Source organism: Euleptes europaea, chromosome 10 (genome assembly GCF_029931775.1).
Source record: "Euleptes europaea isolate rEulEur1 chromosome 10, rEulEur1.hap1, whole genome shotgun sequence".
NCBI classification, from domain to species: Eukaryota; Metazoa; Chordata; class Lepidosauria; order Squamata; family Sphaerodactylidae; genus Euleptes; species Euleptes europaea.
Genome location: NC_079321.1, coordinates 23,794,970 through 23,821,862, shown reverse-complemented (window position 1 = coordinate 23,821,862; position 26,893 = coordinate 23,794,970). Strand labels below are relative to the sequence as shown.

At 43.6% G+C, this 26,893-nt stretch overlaps 1 protein-coding gene across 1 annotated transcript; it reads right to left on the bottom strand.

Annotated features, from left to right (window-relative positions):
* Window positions 1–1,188: 1,188 nt before the first annotated feature.
* LAPTM4A (lysosomal protein transmembrane 4 alpha) lies at window positions 1,189–26,662 on the bottom strand. Its single transcript, XM_056856260.1, has 7 exons — window positions 26,547–26,662; window positions 8,048–8,168; window positions 6,387–6,463; window positions 6,177–6,299; window positions 4,858–4,953; window positions 2,846–2,944; window positions 1,189–1,305 (listed from the first exon to the last, which is right to left on the bottom strand). The coding sequence occupies exons 1-7, from the start codon at window positions 26,643–26,645 to the stop codon at window positions 1,231–1,233; spliced, it is 690 nt and encodes a 229-aa protein (XP_056712238.1). The 5' UTR covers window positions 26,646–26,662; the 3' UTR covers window positions 1,189–1,230.
* Window positions 26,663–26,893: the final 231 nt, after the last annotated feature.

The following is a 26,893-nucleotide window of genomic DNA, read 5'->3' as shown; positions in this document are numbered from 1 at the left end:
GTCCAGCCCCTTGGGCGACGCAGGAAATTCACAACTGCCTCCCCACCCAGTTCCCCAGTGACCCCTGATCTATGTGAACATTTAAGCACAAGTTTGAAGAACAGGGTTTATGGCCCATAAAAAACACTTGTGTGTTTGAAGGTAATGAAAACTTGCATTTGCTCCCCACCCGAAGCCCTTTTTAAAAAACATCAGCAATATGCCAAGTTCTGTCATAAGGTCTGGTAATACCTTTGTGAATCCCAAAGAAAATTTAGCAAGATGACAAAACATAAGGGAGGGAGAGAAGTACATGCAGTTGGTGATTAGTACACAAGACTTTTTTTTAATAGTATGTCTTTTGCCCATAGTAGTTTTTGCTTCAAGACACATTATATCAGGTCAGTAATAAGCTGAAGAGGGTATGAAAGTTTATTTCAGGAGAGCAAGAAACCAGAAAACTATATTTCTGCAACTCAATGACTGATGAAATCGAAATCTATGCTGCTGGCAATTTTTTTAAACAAGATTTATTAAAGCATCATTTATAACAAAGATGAAGATACATACTGATTAGAAGCATGCAACTGACATCCGACACAATGTAATTTTCTGTGTGCATTTTTCCTGCATTCACAGCACGTAGTAAAAACTTCAAACTGTAGTGCCAACTTCACGCTTCCTGAAAATATGGTTTCAAGGCATTGGATAACACAATAAGGTAAGATACAGGTGGAAAAGTGCAAAAAATAAATTTATATAATTGTATACCACATTTGAACTCCTTCTTCTCCCTCTATAAAGGGAGGAATTAAAAAACCCAACCTGACTTATTGCCATCTGATCAGATTGTCCTTGTGAACTAATCTGCAGAATAATCTTTCTGAACAGCCTGATCCTGTGAACACTCATCTCCCAAACTAATCTTAGTTATTATCCATGCTAATGCAAAAAAAAAAAAAAATCAACAGAAACATGAACAAAGTTATATACAAATACAGAGGTACTTGCAGAATTAAACCCTAAGGCAGTAACTGTGTAAGGAGACCAATAAACTTAAAAGCTATCAAGATGGGATGGGGGGGAGAAATCATACCAATATGAATCTTTTGTTTAGAAGGGTTATATCAAATATGCCTCTCCACTCAACCAGTTTCGCTCCTAAAGCCCTGAATATTTATTTAAGCAGTTTTGCAGTATATAAAAAAAAGAGAAGCTGGTACAGGATGTTTCAATATCAGCTGTGTTGCTTCAAGCAGGTATGTAAGGAGGCGGAGGTTCCTTCTCAGGCATTTTGACTGCCATCTCGTAGCTTGGCAGAACATACTGTAAGGGGAGGAAAAAAGAGAGCATGAGGGGAAAGAATCTGCAAGACTGTGCATGTGAAGACAATCCTTTTTTGTTTGTTTGCTGGGGGCAGAAACAATTTCTGAGAACTTTACTTCAGCATTAATAACTGCGCATCATGACTCTCCGGGGCTCAATGTGGAGTTTTGTAAGGCTGCATGAAAGCTAGTTCAGTTCTAGCTGAAAACCCCTAAAAGCAAGGACAGTCGACTCCTGAGCAGCACGGAGTGTTAGAACCTCTGCAGTCAAGTTCAGCGGTTGAGCCACTGGATTTCCACAGTATTGTGGACAATTTCAACCTAGAAATGATGGCTGTGTTGGTGACGTGAACTACCCTAAGCAGAGTTACAACTTTATAAGCCCACTGACTTCAGTGGAATTAGAAGGGTGAGACTCTGCTTAGGACAGCATTGCAACTCACTTGGGGAGTCTTCCTCCTTAACTGGGGGAGGGGGTGGTGGTAGTCTTACCAAAAGCTTCCTCCCTCTGGTGTTGCAGAACTGCAAGTTACCACAAACTTGATCTTCAAGTTGCGTAACTATTTCACCAGAGAAACACTGAGAAGGTCGCTCTGAGGTGACTGTTCTATCTCAAAATGTGACCGCATGAATCGTCACTTTTATATCTTGAACACTTGAAGCTGCCTTCTACTGAATCAGACCCTGGGTCCATCAAAGTCAGTATTGTCTACTCAGACCGGCAGTGGCTCTCCAAAATCTCAGGCAGAGGTCTTTCACATCACCTACTTGCCTAGTCCCTTTAACTGGAGATGCCGGGAATTGAACCTGGGGCCTTCTGCATGCCAAGCAGATGCTCTACCACTGAGCCACAGCCCCTTGTTAAAAACAAACAAACACATCCCTTGTAGTGAAAATTCCGATACCATTCCCTTCTCTTTGGCAGAGACCCTTAGAAATCCATACCCAGAAAAGTAATTCTAAACTTAAAATACTGAATGAATAAAGTTCCCTTTATTACAGCACACTGCTTCTATGTATGCTACAATGCTGCAGCAGACACGTAACTATAATCCAAATAGCTTTTCTACTGCAAGGGAGAGCTGTATTGCTTTAGGAGTAGATACGGATCAAATCTGAAAGCAGAACACTGGCTACGTTTAAAAGCTATCAGATTGTCAGATGTATATATTCAACATAGATACATGAAAAGAATTTTTCAGCATCCATGAAACTGCAGATAAGCACTTTGTTCTGAATATGCTGTCTGTCTGCTATGCAGCTTTAAAGATGAGATTTAAATGAGATTTCAAGAAACAGCATCTTTGTTCAAGCCCTTACCTGAGCAAGAGCTATTATTAATAATACATTTCGATACCCATTAGATTGAAACAAGGTTGTTAGATTTAGCCTCTGGCAAACTTATGCTTGATGAAGAACGTACAAATCCAAAAGCTTGTTAAGAAGTTACGTTGGTCCAAATGAGAGGCACCGTTTCACCAAGTCTTTGTTTCAGTGTACAAACCAACAGCTTAATTAGTTATGCTTTATGAAGATTTTACCTGTGGAGGTGCTTCAAATGCAGGGTACACTGCTATCTCAGGCAAGTTTCTGTTGATGATGTATTTATAGCAGTTCCATACACAGTTAATTAGGTAGGCCTGTAAAAGAAAAGGGGGAAGAAAGAGTATAGCAAACAGCAGCAGATTTGTGAATTACACAGACCCCAAGCCAAACACATATTTACATCAGCAACCATGTTAGGGAAACTAATTAAATTACTTCCCCCAGCATTTAGGCAGTTCGACAATACAAATCAGTGCTATCAACACATAATGAACTATGGGCAATTACCGCTACAAGTTGCTGTACTTTCCAATTATGAACGCTCTACAGACTACAGCATTAACACCAGAGGTTATCACATCTGTAGCGTATCAGAAGTTAGTGTACTACCTTCCGTTTCGCTGAACAGCATGCCAACAGCAGCAGAACGGTGACAAAGGAAGACCAAAACAAAGCACAGAAGAAAGTTTACAAACGGTGCCTAATTGTTCCTCTCCTAACTCTTAAGGGTTGTTTCTAAATCCACCATTCTTGCAAGAAGAATTGTGAGGAAGAATAATCCTTAGAATAGCAACTGTAAGTGCTGGACCAGTACACCAAGCAGAAGTCTAAATCTGAGAACACAAATGCCCACTGGTGTGCCTCAAGAGCAACTAACATGTCTCTTAGAAAACACAAGGCATCATGATGGATACAGCAAAAATGAACAAAAGGAAGGGGGGAGAAACACATATGCACTCTAAAAAGGACTTAAACATTGTCCCCACCCCTTTAAAGGAAGAGCTCTTTTTTGAGGGACACTAACAGATTTCAACCTGCTAATAAGGTTTTTGTCAATGGCCGCAAGTATTTTAATCAAATTTCTAATTCATGAAGCTACCTTATACTAAATCAGACCCTTGGTCCATCAAGGCCAGTCTACTCAGACTGGAAGCAGCTCTCTGGAAGTCTTTCACATCACCTACTACCTGGTCCTTTTTTTAAACTGGCGATGCCAGGAATTGAACATGGGACCTTCTGCATGCAAAGCAAAGGCTCAATCACTCAGCCACAGCCCCTACCCCTCATATCAAAGGACCACCACTTTTGCTTTTCACATGGGGTGTTAGTTTTTAGCAACAGTGCGGAAACCCATTGTTAAAAAATGGTTCTTTAGTTCAATCCCATTTGGATCTGTGTAAGAGCTTTGCTAGCTCAGACAGCCCTCTTTCAAAGTGTGGATCAGAACTACTGAATTATTCTTGAGTTTGGATGGTAAATCAGAACCAATTTCTTTTTCCTTGTTGGCTTCTACTCATTGGTCCATCATATCCCAACTTATCTGTCCTGCTGATAGGGAGTGATGTAGAGCAGCGAAAGGCAGCTGAAGAAAAATTCTTGCTGTCTTCCCTCAAGTGCTGTTGGTATGAATGATGCCAGTGAATTCTGAATACTACATTTCCCAGGATGCACCTGGTGGCTGCAAACAATGTGCACTTCCGCTCACTCTCAGGCATAAATGAGTCTTTTGGGATCATATTTTATTCTTATTTCTTTAAGAAAATAAAAAATAAAAAAATGCCACTAAGAAGGCTTACAGCTATCTTATGATCTGCTAACACTGCTACATGCTCAATTATCAAGGTAAGTGGCATGAAGGACCCATAGTTAAGTGGTATAGGAGATGCCGTGCATGTGTACGGTCTAGATGCCATGGTAACTTTAGTAAAGAGGTATCAAATAGCAAGGCTGGTATTGAGAACTGCTATTGAGAGCAGGTACACTAGAGAGATCAGACAGAATGCTGAAGCCAATGACGCTGTCATAAGTACAATACATCAGATGGACGCTTAGGTAACAGTAGTCCCCTGTGCAAGGACCGCGTCATTCCTGACCCATGGGGTGACGTCACATCCCAATGTTTACTAGGCAGACTCTGTTTACGGGGTGGTTTGCCATTGCCTTCCCCAGTCGTCTACACTTACACCTCAACAAAAGATCTAGTAGTATGTAGGATCTGAAAACTTACCTTTAAGATGATGATCAAGGCAAAGAACACCAGGACAATGAACAGAAGACAGCTTGAATCGAGGGCAAGGAGGTCATCTTTGTATGGGAAATCTGGCTAAAAAAAAAATTGTCCCATTGTAAATAGCAGAATGGTGCTTAGGTTCCAAGGGGACCTGGTGGTAGGCACTTATTCCAAAGCAACTATCCAATGCTGACTTTTGCCTTCTTTCTCTAGTTTCCTCCCTATTGCGGAGAAAATTTCAACAAACTAGCTGCCCAGAGAACCCATACCATTTGTGATCGCTACGAAGGTTACTACTGCTACTACTTTGAAGCCATGGGAGACAGACCTATGTGAGTCTTCTGACTTATACATCCAGCGTTATACTGGAATCAAAAGCAGAGACCAACTCTCAGAGACACTTTCCAAAGTTTAAGAGAGGAATAAACCAACAATGAGATGGAAGTCGTATTAACTACAGGATAGCATCAAAAGAAGTTTTATTAAAAAGTTGTAATGTTACTCCATCAAAAGTACAAGCAACCCCCACCCGTGCATAAGAGATAAAAGAGACATGAAGTAGCCTGTATAATTCCATAAGCACTCTTGCCAAGTAAAGAAGATTTAAAAAAAAAATCAAATACTGAGGCTAAGATTATACACAGACACAATATGTGCCCCTCTGTTCTTGAAGGCAAATTTAAGACGATCCCTTTTATAGAAAGAAAGTGCCCATGCCTGCTCCATGAGGTGAAAACGATCGATCATATGCTCCTACGGTGTATCTTCTACAGGGAGGCTAGAATTAAAATTATTAACCCTTTGCTAGAAAAACTCTCTGGAGAAACGGACAAAACTAAAGCGGATCACTTGTTAGCAGGCAATAATCCCCAGGTCTCGATCAAGGTCGAGAGATACTGCATGTTGATATGTAGGGTTCGGAATTACAGCTGTAACTTTTTAATTCTAATTTATTTATTTCAATAATGGTCATACTCCTTTTTGATAATGTTCTTAAGGTTTGTTTTAAAATCTGTCTTGACCTTCTTAGTAAGGCCGACGATATTGATTCTTGTATTTTTATAATGCTGGTCAAATGACCGTAATAAATCGAATCGAATTGAAATTGACACAATATGTGAGCACAGCCGATGTTCTGTCAAAGGTAGAAGGCTGGGCTAGCCTCATTCTCCCGGAGGTTCAGTAGGTGATTCTGAGCCAATCACACACACACACACAAGCCTCACCTACCTTGAAAGTCTGTTTTAAGGACAAAATAGGGGAAGGAGGGTGGGCTAGAAATGTGTAAACAACTACACAACACTTAAGATACTTACCAGCTGGTCCAGATAGTCTTTTATTCTTGGTAAATATGTCAAAGAACTTATGGCCACCAGACAACTGAGGACAAAGTCAAAAAGCTGATAACAGAAGAATGGAATCAGCCAGCCGACTCGATGCTACAAATGCAAAACAAAGAGAGAGCCGGTCAGTTTTGACATTCAACCAGTACCATTTAGAGCTGAAAAACATTCATGTGTACTCACCGCAATAGCTCCGTACACCATCATAGCACTGATTGTGAACATGAGGAGAGAGATGGCGAAGACAACACATGCATTTTCTGGTGGGGGAGGGGGAAAAAACAAAACAAAAAATAGAAGTGCCCATCAAGTCTCAAATGCTGTTAATACAAGACGATGTTTGTGCTCTCATTAAAACCAATCTGTTGAACGCGTAGTCCAGTGATCCAACTGGTGGGCTGGACATCGTTCTTAACAGTGTGCGTTAGACCACAGCACGAGGGATTAAACGTGGCAGAAAGGAAGACAGTCTAGCCAGTGTTCACACAAGATGCATACATCTCTCTCTCTCTCTCTACTAAAAGGTTTCTGAACCACTGCTTTGGACTGTGCGGGATATATCCATAAGGCCCAAAGGACATTCCAGCACACTGGAGGCCCATCAGGATGAACGGTTACGCTGTGAACACAAGTTCACTCAGAAGCCTGATGGACCTCCCCTCCAAGTTACCAGTCAGAGTTGCATCTCTGATTTTGGCTACACTCAATGTCTGTTTAAAGACCTTCACGTGTGAAGCCTGTTTACTGTAAATATCACACCTGCCATCTCCTGAATAGGTTAAAGATGATGGCTAACAGTTGTTAAATATTCATAATTAAAAAAGAGGAAGCCAAGCAAATCCAAGGGAGCTCTTGGCTGTAGCCTCAAATCCACAATGCATTATCAATACTTTCCCAATGTGCAGTGACCCAAAGCAACGATGTAACAAAAATTAATTTTCCACACAGAAGACGGCGACACAACTTAAACTACCCCAAATGATAAAATATTTTTACGAGGAACTTCGATCACATTATATCTCCCCCCTTTTAACATACAAATCTAGTGCCTCTGTGTCTGACATTATGCCTTTTCTACTAAGTGATAGGGATCCCAAGGCTACATTGTCAGTGGCAAGATTTGTTTCAGTTCTTATATCACTCAAACACTAGATATATGCTGCTCAAGATCAATGGATCAAGGAGCTTCTAAGGGATAAAAGGAAATGATAAAATACTACATCATTCAAGAAAAAGAAATATAAAACAAGTTGACTCAGCTAACAGCATTATCTAACCAAGATAAAGTCTGGTTAAGAAAAGCTGCACAAAAACTGTAATTTTGAGAAAGTGCACCTCGAAATGAACCATCCCGTTTAGATTTTTTGGTAAATATTTTGTGATGCAAAATGAAAGGTCGTTTAAGAGGCCTCCACAAATCCACCTAGCGGCTTGCAAGGATCACTGGGTATCTCAGATGAGGGCCCCGGACTCCCCCACCCCTTCCCTCAAGCCATGGAGAGGGGTCTCATTTTGGGAGCTGGCAGAAGCACCAAGTCTCTCCCCGTTGCTTCAACCACCTCCAAGGCTCAGAAGTATGATTTCCAAGACATCCTCTTCCATTCCCCCAAGTTCTCCAGAGCACACAAAGAACTTGTTGGGAGGGGGAAGAGATAAGCAGCAATAATGCTATGGTTTCTCTCAGTAGCAGTTTCTCAACAGTGAAGCAGCAGTTTCTCAATCACAAATCATGCCACACCAAATATTGTGGTAGGTTTTCTGAGAAACACACATTTGTACTTATTTGTGGGTTTTGTGCATATAGGGGAAGAGAGCAAGAGTCTTTGAATACTATCTATACCTACCAGCCACTGTCTCAGAGGCATAGTAGTTGCCGATGACTTCATACTGGATGTCAACTGTTGGCACTGTATTGGGGTGAGTCACTTCAACGGTCAACAAGATACCCATCAACAGATTCATCACCTGCAAGAGAAGACAGTTGAAAAACTGAGTGTTCAGAAAACAAACACTCCATTGAGCAACACGGTTACCAATTTACGGTTTTCCCAGTATGGCCAGGAGCATGTTTACTCATGAGCCAGTCCTACTAAGTCTAGCTTCCTCCCTAATAATCACATTCATCATTACAGCGGTTGGGCTTTGCCTTCATACCAACACTCTCCAGCTCACCCTCTACAATTCCGAAAAGGCTTAAAAACGCACAAGGAAATCTGTTCGCATAATCAATTTCAGCATACGACTGGGAACTTTCCGATAGCAGAGCGATGTGCTGCAAAACCATACACATTACTGATCTTTCAATATGCAATTTGCTATTTATCTATGTCCCTCTTGAGCAGAAGAAACATCTCTAGGCTGTAGCAATGAACCTCCCCAAGGAGGAAGAAGAGTGCCCCCAGGGCAAAAGGTAGAATAGGAATAATATTGTTGTCCTTCCCAAGCCGGGGTGCAAGGGAGAGCAGGGCCAACACTCTGGACATTTACACTCTGATGCTGTTGTCATTTATCTCAGGTTTTTAAAGGCCAGAAGGGGCAATGCCAATGCATCCCCCCCCCCGAAGCTTTTATGGAAGTGGAAGAAGGAACGAACAAGTGAATGGAGGATCAATTATGCGTTGTTATCAAGATTTTGCTGTGGCCCATTTACTGGTGTCTAAAGTTCTAGAAGGGGCTATAATCCGGAAAAGAGCCTGTGAGGATTAGCAGAAACAGGAAAACCTATCCTTAAATTTCCCAGTGTACGTAATATACTTCTACAAATCAAACGACTGGTAAAAATGTAAGGGCCTTAACGGAACAAACTACTTAGTTCCTAAGGCACATCCGTTACATATGTGCCAAGCTGTGCTCTGCTACAATCAACATGACAAGATACGTCTTTCATCTAACTACAATGCATTTCTCACGAAAAAATGTTTGAGGTGATATGCTGGGTGCGCACGCTTGGGGAAAGCTGTCATTTCAGTGGGACTGATAAGGTAGAAAAGCAAGGAGAAGTCAAGGTTGAACAATTTAAAGACAATGGTCCTGGAAGTAAGATTAACCCCGACCCTAAAATTATTACACTTTTAAAATTACTGCTAATATGTATGCAAAAGTAAGATGAACCCCCAACAGCCTTCCTTTTTGGCTAACACAGTAATTTAAGGGTGATATAATTTAGAAACAAAAATCAAACCACTGGGCAGTGACCAATCGTAACTCAGTACAATTTAGGGTCTAGTCAGGAATGAATGAAAAATGTCATGGCTCTGGGAAAAGGTTGAGAAGACCAGTGCGATGATGAAGAGTTGGTTTTTAGTTGCTGACTTTCTCTGCCACTTAAAGAAGAATCAAGCCAGTTTACAATCTCCTTCCCTTCACCTCCCCACAACAGACACCCTGTGAGGTAGGTGGGGCTGAGAGAGCTCTAAAAGAGCTGTGACTAGCCCAAGGTCACCTAGCTGCTTTGTTTGCAGGACTGGGGAAACCAACCCGGTTCACCATATTAGCATCTGCCGCTCATGTGGAGGAGTGGGGAATCAAACCCGGTTCTCCAGATTAGAGTTGGAATGGTAATCTTACACCCACTCAAGTGATCAATAGAGGTTCTGTCTTGATCTGGCCAACTAAGCTCAGAGCTCTACTGATGCAGCTGCATTACTCTGGTGGTAATCCACATAAGAACTACATGGACTACATAAACTTCAGGATTTTTTTCCAACCTGTGAGTAATAGACGTGTGTATTGCTTAGCAGACCTTGTTTTGTTCCAAGTGTAATCCACCACAGGTTAAAAAGATCCCTTAAACAGGAAGACTGTTGGGTCATACCAGAAGCATGAGGGTCAGCAGGATGCTGCAGGGCACTCTGGGTAAGGGAAATGACCAACGTGCACCAAGCAGGCAGACTCCAGTAGTCCCTATGGCTGGTGGAGAAATAGTAACTGCACAGGCAGGAGATCCGTTTCAAATGCAATCAAGTAGGATAGTTGCAACACTGCAAATGGTTCATGCTGAAAAGCTGTCCAAGGATTAAGTATAACAAAGGTTGTTATCATCTTTTGTTCTGTTTACTTTTCTTCAAGTAAATACCTGCAAGCAAGTAATAAGTGTTGTATCCACATAACAGGGAAAGTGCCCATACTGTATATGGTGGATTTCACCATGAAACTTCAGTGATGCACAAAGAAAACATAGGCTGCCGCATGTTTGGATTGGCACAATTCAAGTGTGACATTGCACAAAAGCAGAGGTTATGCTATACCACTTCCTCTTGTTTTTAACCTTGGATGATCACCTGCTGTTTGCTTTTTCAAAACATTTTCCGTAACAAACCTTGTAGACGTTCAGTGCCTTTTAGATTTATTTATTCAAATTGTGCCTAAAAGACCAGGTACTCTCTTCATTCTCACTGGGGTAGGAGAGGGAACAGAGAAAAACAGAAAGAGGATAGGAGCAAGTGTCCATTGTACCGCTGTCATTTATTCCTTCTGCAATTGGGGAGGGGGGAGATGGAAGGTGCTCTTCCTATTTCCATACACTCTCCTGATCGGAAGAATTAGTGTGACCCAAAGAGATGTAACAATTCTGGAAATTCTGAAGCCACGGGAAAAATTAAGTTTTTTTCCCCAAGGAGGTGAGGGTAAGGTATAGAAAAAAGGAAATGTTGAGCCATGTTGTGCACCATTCTCTTGCAAGAAAAGACTGAGGAAAAGGAGGAATTGAGCAGTTCTCCCCTCTCTTCATCTCCTGTTATAATTTCACTTTCCGGTCCCTCGCAGTAGGCTTATCATGTCCTTGTTCTTATTCTTACTCTGTACATAGGAAAAGAACCCTTTTTTGTTGTGTTTATTCCAAGAAAAAATAATATTTCCTAAAGTATTTTCCCATACTCTGTACAATTTCTATTTTTTCTGCACAAAAACCTGAATAGTCCTCAAAATACAAAGCAAAACACAGAAACTCCTTTGTTCTCTTTACTCACCCCCCACCCCCTGTTTTCACATCTCTAGCGACCTTCATTTTACTCAGGATATCATTTCCATTAAGCCGTGCTAAAGCTTAAGAGATTTCTAGGGGACTTGGCAAGCTTAATGTTTGGTAGAAAACAGGAATGGTTTGGCATCACAGAGCTACATGTTCCAGAGAATATTCTGTTCCAGAGCATATTCTGTTATCTGGCAAAGCCTGTCAAGGCAAAACATACAGCCAATGCTTATCAACCAGGAAGTCCCAAGTCTTCCAGCAAACAAAATTGATGATTATCCGGGCTGTGTAACCGTGGTCTTGGAATTTTCTTTCCTGACGTTTCGCCAGCAACTGTGGCAGGCATCTTCAGAGTAGTGACACTGAACCAATGAACTCTGACCGTGAAAGCCTTCGACAAAATTGATGATGTTGGGTGTTCCACACAAGACCTTAAGCTGACACTGAAGGGAAGGTTCTAATTCCTCTGGACTACTCTACCAATTCAGATGGTGGACACCATAAAAGCAGTAGCAATAGAAGAAGAAGAGTTGGTTTTTATTGCCAACTTTCTCTACCACTTAAGGGAGACACAAACAAGCTTACAATCACCTTCCCTTCCCCTCCCCACAACAGACACCCTGTGAGGTAGGTGGGGCTGAGTGTGACTAGCCCAAGGTCACCCAGTTGGCTTCGTGTGTAGGAGTGGGGAAACAAATCCAGTTCACCAGATTAACTTCCATCGCTCATGTGGAGGAGTGGGGAATTGAACCCGTTTCTCCAGATCAGAGTCTACTATTTCAAACCACTGCTCTTAACCACACCACCATGCTGGCTCTCAAGTAGGAGCAGAGGTCCCTGGATAGCAACCCAAGACCAGAAGCAACCTAAATGGGAAAGGTTGTGACAGTACCACAGATTAAGATCTTATGAAAACCACTCCTAAGAGACAACCATCAAGGTAATCTACAAAAAGAAGAATTCCCATAACTGTGCATGAGCGAAGGGCTAGCTAGATCAAGCATGTCATGTGGTCTGCTGGTCAATTTAGATTTGGCAGATTTATGTAGTACACTTTTACCCCAACACAAGGTACTCAGGATAGCATATGTGGTTCTCCCATCTCCTCTTCCCGTTTCATCCTCTCCACAACCTTGTGAGGTGGGTTAGGATGAGGCAGTGTGTGACTGGCCCAAGGTCACCCAGTAAGTTTCACGGTAAGTGAGGATTTGATCCCAGGTCAAACATTGTGTCTCACACTAGTTTTTCAAGCAGAACAGCTTAATTCAGTGGTGGCGAACCTATGGCACGCATGCCAGAGGGGACACTCAGAGCCCTCTGTGGGCACGCGTGCCATCGCCCCAGCACAGAGTTCACCTGAGTTCGCTGCTAGAAAGCCAGAGGGACATGAGGCTGGGCAGCTCCCCTCCCCTTCTCCATGCGCGCCTGAGGGCATTTCTCACATCACCCGCCCCTCTGCCCAGCAGCCCAATGGGAGCGCTTCCTCCCTCCCGTCACATGCACCAGGGCGGCTCACATGCGGCATGAGGGTGTGGCGCGGACAGCAGCCTGTTGAGTCTGTGGCGAAGGTGATTTCCATCTTGGGGTTGGAGAGGAGATAGGTTGGAGGGGAGCATAGCTCACAGTGTGGCATAGCTGGAGGGGAGCAGAGCGCTTGGGCCACAGCGCGGGCTTTGTGGCGCCTCCCACCTTTTAGTGAAATCCCCTACTAAAAGAGGAACACCCACTTACCCAGCATGTAATTAACCTGTGGAACTCCTTGCCACAGGATGTGGTGATGGGATCTAGCCTCGATGCCTTTAAGAGGGGATTGGACAAATTTCTGGAGGAAAAGTCCATCACGGGTTACAAGCCCTGATGGGTATGTGTTACCTCCTTATTATAGATGTGGGCCACTGTGAGATACAGGAGCTGGACTAGATAGGTCCAACGCATGTACAGCAGAGGTGAATCAAAGGTAGGAAATGCACTCAGATGCCTTTTTCAGAGCAGGCCAAAAGGTCTGCAAATTCAAAAGGAACCCCAGCTGAGAATCACTGTTGTAGATTGTTGATTCAGGGAATATCCATTTCTTTAGTGTTAACTAATAGTTAGCTATTTTTGGTAGAGGGATAGATTTGTATTGGGTGCTTCATTTTTTTTAAATTTTGTGTTTTTGTAGACTCCAAGTCTTGAACAGCCAAAAATGAGTACAGCAAAAAAAGCAAAAACCTCAGTATTCAGGTTAAATTGCCGGGTTGGCTCTTTGCGATAAATAAGTGGGTTTTGGGTTGCAGTTTGGGCACTCGGTCTCTAAAAGGTTCGCCATCACTGGCTTAATTGCTCCTTATCAATTTATTTGTTTTTGGAAAGTATGTGCCACCCCTCTAAAGTCCTGCTCAAGGAAGGTTACAAATACAAACAATACAATAAATAATAAATTAATATAAAAACTCCATAAACCGTTAAAAAGAAGCCGCGGCCCATAAAAACAACATAGAATCATCCACAAAACAGACCTGAAGCAGACCATAAAACAGCTAAAAAGATTTTTAAAAAACCTTACCTAAAAGCTTGGGTAAAAAGAAATGTTTTGGCATGGTGCCTGAAAGACAGTATGGCAGGTGTCAGGCAAGCCTCAAGAGGGAGAACATGCCAAAGAAGAGGTGCCACCACAGAAAATGCCCTGTGTCTCTAGCTGCCACCTGCCTCACCTCTGAAGGCAGGGGAACAGAGAGCAGGACTTGGGAAACAGATGTAAACTGGCAGGCTGGACAGCAGAGGGAATGGTCCTTCAAGTAGAGTCGTCAGGCAGCAAGACAGCCATTTAATGTAAAGGAAACAGCTCCTGTTACATATTAATACCCCTTGAAGTGGTCATCATTCCCAATAGCTCTACAAACATTATCACAACAAACAGTAAGTATCAAAACTCAAAGGCAGAACCATACTGTGTGGCGTCGTTATCTGAACATGATGGAACATGTGTCCAGACAGTATATATTCATTCTTCGTAACACTCCTAGAAAAACAATTCAGCTTCACTCAGACCGGCTCTCTGACAACAGACACTGGCCACCGTTCCTGCATTGGATGAACCAACAAAACTCAGCTGACACACAAATAATCTCTGGATCAAGAAATTCAAAGCTATGGCCTGCATTCTCCCCCCCTCCCCTCCGGTCATAGCTGATTTATGACAACCTCGTAGGGTTTTCAAGGCAAGAAACTTTCAGAGGTGGTTCACCATTGCCTGTCTGTGAGTCACGACCTTGATATTCCTTGATGGTCTCCCAATCAAATACTAACCAAGGTCGACCCTGTTTAGCTTCCAAGATCTGATGAGATCGGGCTAGCCTGGGCTATCCATGTCATGGCATGGCCTAGATCAGTGGTGGTGAACCTATAGCACGGGGTGCCAAGGCACTCAGAGCCCCCTCTGTGGGCACGCACGCTGTCGCCCCAGCATAGAGTTCGCCTGAGTTCGTTCCCCCGGCTGAGGCGGCTAGGGACCAGCGGTGCCTTCCCGGCTCCTCCGGGAAGCACCAGGCTCCTTCCCAGCGCATCTCCGCAGTCGCCGACTGCGCGCTCCGGAAGTGAAGACAACGACGAGCCTTCTGCCGAGGACTGGAAGAGGTGGAGCCGGGACAAGGCTAGACCGGGAGTGGGACGCCTGGGCAGCCGTCTGCGGCAGGCTGGTTGGTGACTGCAGCGTGGGGGATTGGCGGTGAGGGCCGAACCGGGCCCCGCCTGGCGTCTGTGCTGGAGCCGAGCCCTTTGCTTAGCTCGGGTTTCCACTCTGCTCGTTCATGCAACCGAAGGTGCCTCTGAGCATGTGCAGAGGGCTGTCCCCACCATCAGCCCCCCCCAGCATAACAGTCTTTTAAAATTCGTATGAAGATAACAGTTGGAAAAAGAACCAAACTGAAGGGGTGGGGGCTATAGTTTGCAACGTATCACACCAACTACACTACAGTTGTGTGTGTGTGCAAAGTGCCTTCAAGTCGCAGCCGACATATGGCAACCCCTTTTGGGGTTTTCATGGCAAGAGACTAACAGAGGTGGTTTGCCAGTGCCTAGTTACAGGGCTGCCTGGAAAAAGGTGGTGGTGAAACGATCCGTTCACAAGTATTAGCCATTAACCAGCCTGCTTGCAGGGGCCAGAACTAAGCTTTGGAAATTTCAAGACAGGAGCCATGCCAGGAAAAGGCCCCATCTTCTCAGAGATGAAACCATGCCTGAACATCCTACGCCCAGCCATCTAGGAAAAGATAATGAATGCTGTTCCCATAATAAAGGAGAGGGCCGATATCAAAGTCTGCAGAACAGGAAGAAAACAACCCTTGTTAGGTGCTCACCACATTCCCATAACACAGCCAGCATGCTCTCAAAACAATACCAACCAGAACATGCCCAAAGCTGGGAAAACAGGTTGTGAAATCTTTGCATTTAAAAAAAAAAATTGCCCTCAAGTCACAGCCGACTTCAGACTTATGGAGACCCCGGAGCATTTTCAAGGCAAGAAATGTTCACAGGTCGTTTGCCATTGCCTGCCTCTGCATAGTGACCCTGCTATTCCTTGGTGGTCTCCCATCTAAATATTCACCAGGGCCTGCTTAGTTTCCAAGATCTGACCAGAGCAGGCTAGCCTGGGCTATCCAAGGTCAGGGCAATCTTTGCATACAATTGGTTAACTGCTGTTATGTTGGGGGGTGGGGATAACAGCTAAAGAGGCTGTAATCCCTACTCAGCAAAGCCGGGGGGAGGAGCTTAAATTGAATATGCATTTACCATCATGAAGACCCCGCAAGAGTCAAATATATTTCTGGAGTTCCCATGCCCCCTCCCCCGCCATACAAAGAAAATCTACGGAAGACTAAACCAGCTGCTGTTGAACAGTAAACTATTTTGGCAACTCAGCTGTACTGTTTATTGGTATGGACTGCCTTTGTGTAAGTAATCACCACTTCTCCTTGTCCTTGCTCCCACTGATAATGCAGGAGACACAGTATCACTACGAAACCCAAACACTTCTCAGTTGGACACACTGTACAAATTTTTAAATTTTAATACCAAAGGCATGTTGGTTTATGCTGGGAAAAATCTGTACTGTATAGCACTGAGGAAAACTTAATAAATGACTACAACATATTGGAAACAATACAAAAAGAAGGATCTGTGCTGAATAAAGCCAAAGTAACCTAAACAACAGCATATGCGGCTAAAAAGATACTGTACATCCAATAAATGGTTAACTATGAGCAATTATTGAACCAGTTGATACTGGAATGTATTTGATTACGTCTTCCACCATGTAACAGTGCATATAGCTGTTTTTGAGTATCTTCTCAATCTGTATATGTCACCCTGTAGAGTGACTTTTGTATGTTTGAGCATATAACATTAGTCATCAGTAAAATTGCTCATAGTTAACCATTTATTGGATGTACAGTATCTTTTTAGCCGCATATGCTGTTATGTTATGCAACATACTGGAGCCACAGTGAAGTGCTTCAAATATCTAGGGGTCAGGAATGCAGGCTTCGGGTTCAAGGGCTGAGCATTTGAAAGGGGTGGCAGCCGAAGGCCAGAGGTCTGCTAATAATATAGTAAAGTTTTTGCGGGTAAAAGGTGATCATTACGTCCCTGCAGCCCACAAACTATTTAGGGCGAAATCCCTGACACAGCTCCTGTATGAGTAATGACTGGGTGCCCCTGAATCACAATTTGCACCTCTAGAAAGGGTACAATCTAAATTTCTAAGAACAGCCCTCCAAGTCCCTAGTTCTGTTGTCAAATGCTAACATCCGCCTGGAGACGGGGATGGTGAGAGTGGAGGCCAGAGTGAGCCTGGCATCCATTTTAATGTAGCTTAAAATGATCACCAACCTAATGGGATTTTCTGCCCTGATTCTAAAGTATAATTTCAATCATGATGGCTTCAGGCAGTTTTTAGGAAGCTGGTAAGAATAGGACTGGACCCACAGGTCGTGTCTCAGATGGGATACAAACAGGCTAAAAGTCTAATTAAACAAAGGATCTGGGACATAGAAAGACAGGAGGATGTGGGGAGGTGTCCTGCCTTCATATCAACAGAGAATAATAGGTACAAAGTAGCCCCAGCATCCTATCTGTTTCAGTTGGAAGGAGGAAGCCATAGGAGAGCATTTACTTTAGCTCGTGTCCAGGCTCCCCCTTCGGCTATGTTGGAGGGCCGTTTTAAGAAGATACCAATATCAGAGAGACTCTGCCCCTGTGGGTCAGGGGAGCTGGAATCAGTGGCACATGTTCTATTTGGTTGTCCCTGGTATAATGAGGCTCGTGTCCAGCTCATTTCCCCCCTAATAAAAGGTGTCACAGGGGTACTGCAATCAGATTTATTGCAGATGTTGTTATTGGGGGAAAACAAGCAGGCTACATCCTCCACTGCCAGGTTCTGTGCAGTAGCGATTAAAATCCGTCAGTCTAAGAGTATCCCTAAGGAGTGAAGGATCAACCTCAAAAGGGTGTCCATTGGCTATGTAGTTATGTATTCAGATTATTTAGGACTGAGTTCCCAGAAAGAAGGATTATGTTTTAACAGCATACAGTATGTATATGAGTATATTTGCCCGTTGAACTAACTATATGTATTTTTCTGGAAAGGCCGTAATAAAGTGTTTGATTTGATACTGGAGCCACACTATTCACTCAGCAGATTTTGCTTCCTCTTATAACTTTTTCAGGGGGGGAACCAAGAGTTTTTACTTCTTAAAAACTGTTGCGTAACCTAAAAGATAGCATTTCCTTAACTGTTCCCCAAACGAATGACGATGTTTCAACAAGTCATTTGTAAGAACTGTTACGGATAGACAAGTTATATTTTACACTATTCTTTTACCTGGATTCAGCCTCATCTCCCTGCCCACCCCCAACCATTGAGTATTAAGAAATACCTTTGCTATTTGGTATATTCTTCCCTGTCTCCCAAGCCCTATTTATGTACCTGATTTCAGCAGCAGTTGCATGAGATCTGCTCTAAAAGCAAAGCAGCAGTACTGAGAATATTCTGACCTTTTTCAGCTTACTCATCATTTTGGCATACAAAGTTCCTCATTCAGGGAGTGACAACTGTAGTCCTGTTACTTCCTGCATGGGCTGTCTAAAGCACATGATGCAATAACATGGTGCGTGATGTTGAACTACAACATTCACAGTAACCCTTGACCAAAAAAGAATTGGCCAAGAGAATCTTCCAACAGGAATTCATGTTCACTGAAGAAGCTCTTGTAAGCGCAACAAAGAAAAATACTAACCCCCTCCCCTTGCAATGGCCAGTGATAAGTGGCAACTTGGGTCCCCAGCCTGAAGAAGTAATAAGGTTTTATATAATAGTAAGGTTTTATGTAGCATTTCAAGCATTTAAGGATTTGACATTTTGCTTTCCCTATGCAATTTCACAACCCTGATTTTTAGTATAACCAGGGGTGAAGTTGTAAAAGTCTGTGGCTTCATTCTTGATGTCTGCTCAAAGGCAGATAATTCTTTCCTCAAAAAAACAGGAGGGAAGACGTATGATTAGACGTTTATGTGACTTTGTTTTCAAGTGCTCAAGCTCACTATTGTTCAAAACTGACCACATACACAATCCAGCAACTCAATCTAAACAGCAGCAGAGACAGATATATAATAGGGGCCAATGGAATCGCCTTACAATTTTACAAGCAAGGATTTAGCTTAGCAGAATACATTACATAACCTGTGACAGAAAATAAAAAGTAACCCAGACAGAGAGGCATTATGTCATTTGCACTCCAAACTTCTTTTTAATCTGCCAGAGTGCAGATCATCTTGCACTTCGTAGCACAAGAGCATTCTGTGTCATCAGAGATTCAATACACCAAAAAGGTTCCATAGGGAGCTGATCTGCTGACTACTCAAAGAGGGCCAAATGGTTTAAATATTTAAAGTGGAAATTTAAGGAAAATGCAACAATAGACTTCAGCTTGTTACCAAAACACAAAGTGTGACTCTGTCCCATACACGTCTATACAGAAATCCTAAGTGTGTTCAGCTAGACTCCTAGGCAAATGCGGATAAGACTGCAATTTTACATAATCATCATAAAACAACGAACAACATTCTACATGACTGCAAATGGTCTGTCACAGTTGGCAAAGTTATGTAAAAAGGCTTGTAAACAACAACCAAGAAACTGAAAGCTTTACAGAACTTTTATTTTGGAACCCCGTGGCGAGCCTGAACAGCTTCATTTAACACAAATTAAACTTCTGAAGTGTGATTATGGCAACGCTGCCATTACAGGCAGGGGGTACCTTATCCTACATAATTCAAGTAGGAAAGAGCCTTGGTTATCAGATGACACCCGTTTTAAAGGAGACGGCTGCCACCTAACACAGGGTATTTGTGGCTTCATGGACTGCAGTAATACAGCTAACAGGAAGTTAACTGATAGGGTATCCCAACCATGACAGAAAGTATATGCAGCTAATTTCAATCGAATTACTATACTGGGGGGAGAAAAAAAGGGGAAAAACATTATACCAGTTGCAAACATCTTTGCTACCACTGATTTTTTTTTAAAAAGTTTTTATTGAGTTTTTGGGATACAGAATAAAAAGGGAAATGGGGAAGGGAATAATGGGGAAGCAAAAAAATTGGTTTCGGTGTCCAAATATGATCAATACAATTGTTACCATTTACCATATTATGCACTCATAAGAACTAAAATAATCAGTTTTACCAATACTTAAATATACACTATAACTTTATCACATCACACGTTTAACTTTCTACAAAAAGCATTTCTAAGTTTAGTCAGTGATCTCGTAGACCAGTTGATATAGATATTTAATTGTATCCTTATGCGTATTTGTCATAGAAAGGCTGCCATTTGCCCCAGAAATCGTCTAGTGGTTGTTTCTGCTACCACTGATTTTTAAGTCACGTTGCCAAAGATCATGAAGGCCAAAGATTACCCCTGCAAACACACACACACACACACATGAAAAAGTATATTATGACACCCTGGGAGGAAGACCCAACATGAGATGGATTGACTTTATAAGGAAGGCACGGCCCTCAGTTTGCAAGACCTGAGCAAGGCTGTTAACGGTAGGGTGTTTTGGAGGAAACTGATTCATACTGTTGCCATGTGTCGTAAGCGATTTGACAGCACTTAGCACATACACACATTTTAGGGAGGAGGTTACTCGAATATAGTCACCGGCGCCAATAGCTTCCCATAAAACGAACACCCCTAGATTAAAGCAGTGTTAAGGTAAATGCAACACTGAGTTCAGATACAAGAGTCTAAAGTTCAAAGCCCTGCTCGGCTATGATGAGCCACAAATGACCTTAACAGAAGCCACTATCTCACAGCCTTCCATGCACAGATTGTTGTCATGGTACTTTTCGATAAGAACAAAGCCCATCCTGAAGATTAAGCAACTGAATGGAAAAGAAGTTCAGATAATCATCGACTTGTAACAGCTACAATTATCTTTCCCCTACATCCCCCGCAACAGGGTACTGAGCTGAAGTTGTTTTAAAATAAATTACCTGATTGCTCCACAAGCAAACTAGAAAGAAGTGGGGGGGAAACTTAAACAGGAAACACAGTGGCTGGACCCCACCTAGAGTTTCAACAGGTGGAAAGAGGGAGGAAATTTTCAACAACTCCCCCCCACACACACACACACATCAGGAGAGACCCTCCAAGCTGTCCCAGGAGAAGCATTTCGGGGGCACATTTAGGCTGCTGAGGGAGGAAACTGGAAGGAATCACCCCCCTCCTTCATGGTGGAAAGTGCGATGAAATCACACCTCATTTAAGGCGACTCCCCAGTGTTTCCAAGGCGAGAGATGGTGGTTTGCCATTGCCTGCCAACCCTAGACTTCCTTGGTAATCTCCAATCCAAATACTAACTAGGACCGACCCTGCTTAGCTTCCAAGATCTGATGAGATCAGGTTAGCCTGGGCCATCTTGGCCAGGTCACCGCCCCCTCCTTGCACTCACAGTAATTCTTATGGGATTCAGCTAGTATTTTTATTTTTTTTTCATAATACTTCACATACTTTTCTGCACAGACAATAGGATAACACTATTACAAAAAGCTTTACAAAATTACTTTGATAAATTATTGGGGACTGTGGTCTGTACTGCTGTGTATAGTTTGCCATGGGTTGGCTCCTGTTGTGCAATTTTGCACCATTTAATGTGCCATGTTAACACTTATACTTTGCTTCAGTTTTGTTTTTTAGCCTTCTAAAAACAACCCAAATGTTATTTCATTGTCTACTGAATGTCCCGTGTTGACTGTATTGACTCACTCTGTGCAGAAAAGAGCAACCAAAATCATCTGGAGGCTAAAGCAACTGCCCTATGAGGAGCTGTAAAAACACTTAAGGCTGTTTTGCTTGGAAAGAAGGTGGCTAAGGGGAGACATGATAGAAGTCTACAAAATTATGCATGGTATGGAGGGTGTGGACAGGGAGAAGCTCTTCTCCCTCTCTCATAATACTAGAACACGAGGTCATCTGCTGAAGCTGGAGGGTGAGAGATTCAAAACAGATAAAAGGAAGTATTCCTTCACACAACACATAGTTAAATTGTGGAACTCCCTGCCCCAGGCTGTGTTGATGGCTGCCAACTTGGAAGGCTTTAAGAGGGGAGTGGACATGTTCATGGAGGAGAGGGGTATTCATGACTACTAGTAAAAATGGATATTAGTCATGATGCATACCTATTCTCTCCAGGATCAGAGGAGCATGCCTCTTATATTAGGTGCTTTGGAACACAGGCAAGTCAATGCTGCTGCAGTGGTCTTGTTTGTGGGCTTCCTAGAGGCACCTGGTTGGCCACTGTGTGAACAGCCTGCTGGACTTGACAGACCTTAGTCTGATCCAACATGGCCTTTCTTATGTTCTTGGTGGACTTTAATAATGTGAATAACTAAATAAATAAAATTTGGCTGGAAGGGCCCAATGTGACACTCCTGAGACAGGCACAGGCGGCCTTCTGACAGAGATAGGATATAACCAAGTTCTTTGGCTGTAACTCTCAAACTTTTGGGAGTTTCCTTCAGTGTTGGCACAGAAACCACATGTAGGACTGCACAGGGACAATGACGCACCATGTAGTTAATTACTTCCATTGTTGCACTGCTGATCCCCAACCAGAGGGCTGGAAACTTGACCTCATTCCTTCTACATTTTCTCCAGCCCAAGGACTCTGAAGGAGCAGACATCTCCAGTTTCTCTGACACAAGAGATCACTACCGCACAATACTAAATCCCTTAAACAACTGTTGTTATCTCACCAATACCCATACCCTAAATGGGAAATAATTTCAATCAACTTCCATATAGCATAAACCCCACATGCTTAGATGTCTCAACCTAAAAATACTATTGTTCATCATTTTTATTGTGAGATTTACAAGGATGGGCTTTCTTCAGATACTCTTGCTGGTTAGGAGGACTACAGAGCATCTAATTAAGAAGAAACAGATCCCCGAAGCATCAGCCCTATGAAGCACAGAAGACTTTATTTACATGCAACAATTTTCACCCACTTGCAAGATGGAACACCACCAGCTTTAGTACATCCAAAGCTCAATATCATTTAAATATAGAATAATTCTTGAGAAACACTAAAAGTAAGCAGCTAATCTAGGAAGCTACAAGCTTTGGTCAGATCTGGCAGCCAATCAAACTTTGTGCTTGTCACTGAGGCTACACAGGAGGGAAAGGAAGAGTCACGCTTGTGGATATCATGCTATGAAGGGGCTTCTAGTGGTTCCAAGGCCCAACATGAGTGCGGGGACAAGGTCCTTCCAATGCCAAGCTTCCCCTAAACCTTAGAGAAGCTTGGAAAGTAGCAAGGTATCTCACTGCTCTCTGAGCCTCTCTGAAATGTAATGGGATATCTCCTGCCTTTCTAAAAAACACGGGGAAGGGTAGGAGTGTTCCCAGATTAACATCAAGTACATGGCTAGTGTACGTGCTGTTCAGGAATACAGCTCTGGCCACCCCTTGTAGACGTTCAGTTATGTGCTCACAAACAATAACCTCCATGAATAGTGCTATGTGGGATCAGAGTCCCTCCTACTGAGTATGAAGATGCAATCTCTTCTTGATGAATGGAAGAGAACCCACACATAGCAACACCAGGCTGAAATGGCTCCCTCATCACGAACAGTAAGACTGACACACTAAAAAATGCTGAAAAGATAAGCTAATAGAATAGATAATTCTGACAAAGTCATACCAAACACTTGGAAAATGACACGCTAGCTTGACTTTTCTTTACAAATATAAGATCCAAGAAACAAACATGACACCAGCTTTTCTTCCATCTACAAAGGGGAACAATTTCAATATTTTTTCAATTTCATGAACTTTCACAATAAGGAGCAGAATCTTTTAGCTCAATTCTTCTCCTTCCTGAACACCATGACCATTATTTTGCAACTTCAGTGTCACACACTACATTTGAATGCAGTGTACACCCCTCATCCATGTATCAATCATATCCTTTCCACCTGATACTCAGGGTTCTGAAGAAGAGATAAGCATGACAGATTTTGTGATTAGACCACAAGGTTCTAAAATTGCTCCATACCAAGTTGCTGATCAGAGGAATCTAAAAGTTAGCGGTGCAGATATGCCCAACAGGGCAATCCTAAAAATACTTTCCTGGGAGTAAGCTCCACTGAGTAGACTTGAGTAGGATTCTGAGTAGACCTCCTTAGGATTGCTCTCCCAATCAAGTTAGTTCTGTGAACTGCAATTCAGAGGTGCTATGGACATCTAGAAGAATTCTCACCACCCTCACCAAACTACATTTCCCAGGATTCTTTGGGGGAAGCCATTAACAGTAAAACTTTGATAAAATCAGCACAAGTTTGTAAAAGTAAACGTCTTCTTAACAATGAGTCAAGGACTGAACCTGCCTGGAGGGGGGGGGGGGCGGGAAACAGCCTAGGAAGTTCATGTTAGCGGCTCCTGCAGTATTGTCTTTTTTTAATCTCAAGTCTTCAAAACACCTTATACAACTAATCTGATGGCCTTATCCCAATCCATGTCACTTCCTGTTAATAACATTAACAATAGTCAGGTAGTAAATGTAGAACAAACATCTTCCTTGACCTTCTAGTTTGGAATGTGCAGCATATGTAAACTATAGAAGATATGACAGCTTTTCTAGTGTGGTGCAGTGGTTGAGAACTGCACTAGATCTAGAAGAAACCCCCCCTGCCACAGAACCTCACTGGGTGACCATGGGCCAATCAGTGGGGTGGATCCAACAATCCTCTGGGTACCCTTGCTCCAGCCTAAGCAGCCTTCCTTCAACTCAAGTGACTCTTCCAGTGGAAGAGTTGGAGGATAAGGCCATCAGCTAAGTTGAAAGAAGGCTTCAAACATGAGCCAAAAGGAAAGCAGGGTATTAAATAATAACCTTTGCTCAGCATAGTAGGATAGGAGTAGGAAACTCCCCTCTCTCTCAGGCTAGCCTACCTAACTTGGCTGTTGTTGTGAGGATAAAACAAATGGGAGAGAACAATGGATGGGTCCCCACTGAGAAGAATACCAAGGTTATCAATATTTTCAATGTGGCCAAATCTGTGGATACTTACAGCCATAGATTGGTGCCATAAATGAACAAGACAGGTCTTTCTGCAAACCTGAGAAAAGTCCCAAGCTTGCAAAAAATCTGGAATATAAAAAATATATATTTGGGGGTTAAAATACCACAAATAACAGAAGCAGCGCCTGCACCTTTAAGAAACAGATAACCTCTGCAGTGGCCATTGTAGGGGTTGCTATGCAAGTATAACAGGGTTGCCAGTTGAAGCCTTGCTTTCTATCAGTAAGGAGAAGGGGGCAGGGCCCTTTCCAGGGCTGTTTTGGTCTTCGAGGGAGGCTTTATCAGGGCCAGGCCTGCCGGCAATCACTGGGTGGCTTGCAATCACATGACTTGCATGATTCACACAGGGCCAGCTGCTTTCCACTGTTCAACAGCAGCCACCATATGAAAGCTCATTTAGTAAAGTGGTTACACTTTCAGACCAGGATCGGGGGAGATCCAGGTTCAAACCCCCACTCTCATGGAATCTTAGGTGACCTTGGACGAATCACATAATCTCAGCCTAATTTACCAACTGACAGGGTTGTTGTGAAGACATAATGGAAAAGAATGATGTAAGGTGCTTTGGAGACACATTCTGGGGAAAGGTGGGGTGTAAATGTAGGAAATAAACAAACACATTGGAAAATGGGGGGGGCAGATAAAATGTAAGCTGGTGAGAAGGATAGATCGAAACAGGCAAACATCAGAATATGGAGGGTTCCAGGAGAGGGGTAAAGGAAGTAGTGCAGGAAGTAGTGCAACTCAGCCAGACAATTCAAGGAGAAGCTGCCAGGGGCAGGGAAGGAAAGAAAGAAAACTGAAAGCAGGTAGATATGCCAGGCTGGTGGTGGGAAACAGAGGAGACAGGAGAAAGCAAGACGGGGAGGGGTCTTGTCAGGGAATGGAAAGAGAAAATAGTGATGGAGGGGAAAACAAGATGCTCCCACAAGTCTTTGCGGTAGGGTTGCCAGATCCCTCTTCACCACTGGCGGGTTTGGGGCGCAGAGCCTGAAGAGGGCGATGTTTGGGGTGGGACTTCAATACCATATAGTCCAATTGCCAAAGTGGCCACTTTCTCCAGGTGAACTGATCTCTATCAGCTGAAACAGCAGATCTCCAGCTAGTACCTGGAGGTTGGCAACCCTACCTTGCAGGGGGGGGGCACTTGTAAATATGTAACTCAATGAAATCCTCTCCTCTTCCACAGGGCTGCATCAATGCATAGGATCAGGTGCCTTGGCGTGCCACGGGGTAGGGGGAAAACAGCACAAAAATGACGTCACAAACCAGTTCTTTTTGTGAAACAAATAACTTTACCCTTACCCTACAGGATTCCATAGGAGTAGCATTAAGTTTGTTTATTTATTTGTTTGCACAAACCCTACACTGGCTTGCAAAACCTTGCACTGAATGTGCTTGCGAGGAAGCAGTCCAACCGCATCCCAAAACCGACACCTCTGGATCAAAGCCTCTCTAGGCCCTTCTCATCTTTCCCTATACGTATTGGTGAGCCTCCCTCCGGGAGGCCAACGCGCACGCGCAACATTCCACAAAGCTCGCCGCCTTCCAAGCCGCGTCCTCCTCGCGCAGGCGCAGAACTCGAGAACGTCAACGGGAGAAACGACACCTACGCGCCGTGAAGAACATCAGCCGGCACCCCCCACCCGCCGCCTTCTTCTGCACATGCGCGCTACACAGAAGGGGGGGAGGAAACGTACCCCTTCACTCTTTTAAAATCACCTCCCCCCCCCCCCAGCTTACCATATACCAGGTGCCCAGAATGATGGTCCCAGTGCGGACATGGCAGCACCCACAACAGCGGGTGCTGTAGAAGCGGTCTCGGCTCCGCTTGAACGTCATCGCGGCGCCGATAATGGCGGCACAAACGGCAGCTCCTGTCTCCTCACCACGGACGTTTCCCCCAGTCTGGCTCGCGCGAGGGCCGCCGCAACAGCGCGCGCGTGTGGCTCCCCTGGCCAATGAGGGGCAAAGTTCCCTTTGTGACATCATCAGGGGCGGGGCCGAGAGCGCTTGGCGATGGGTTGGCCAATCGGGAGGGTCTGTGGTGAGAAAGGAGGAAGATGAGTGGGTGGGGTGCGACCGGAGGC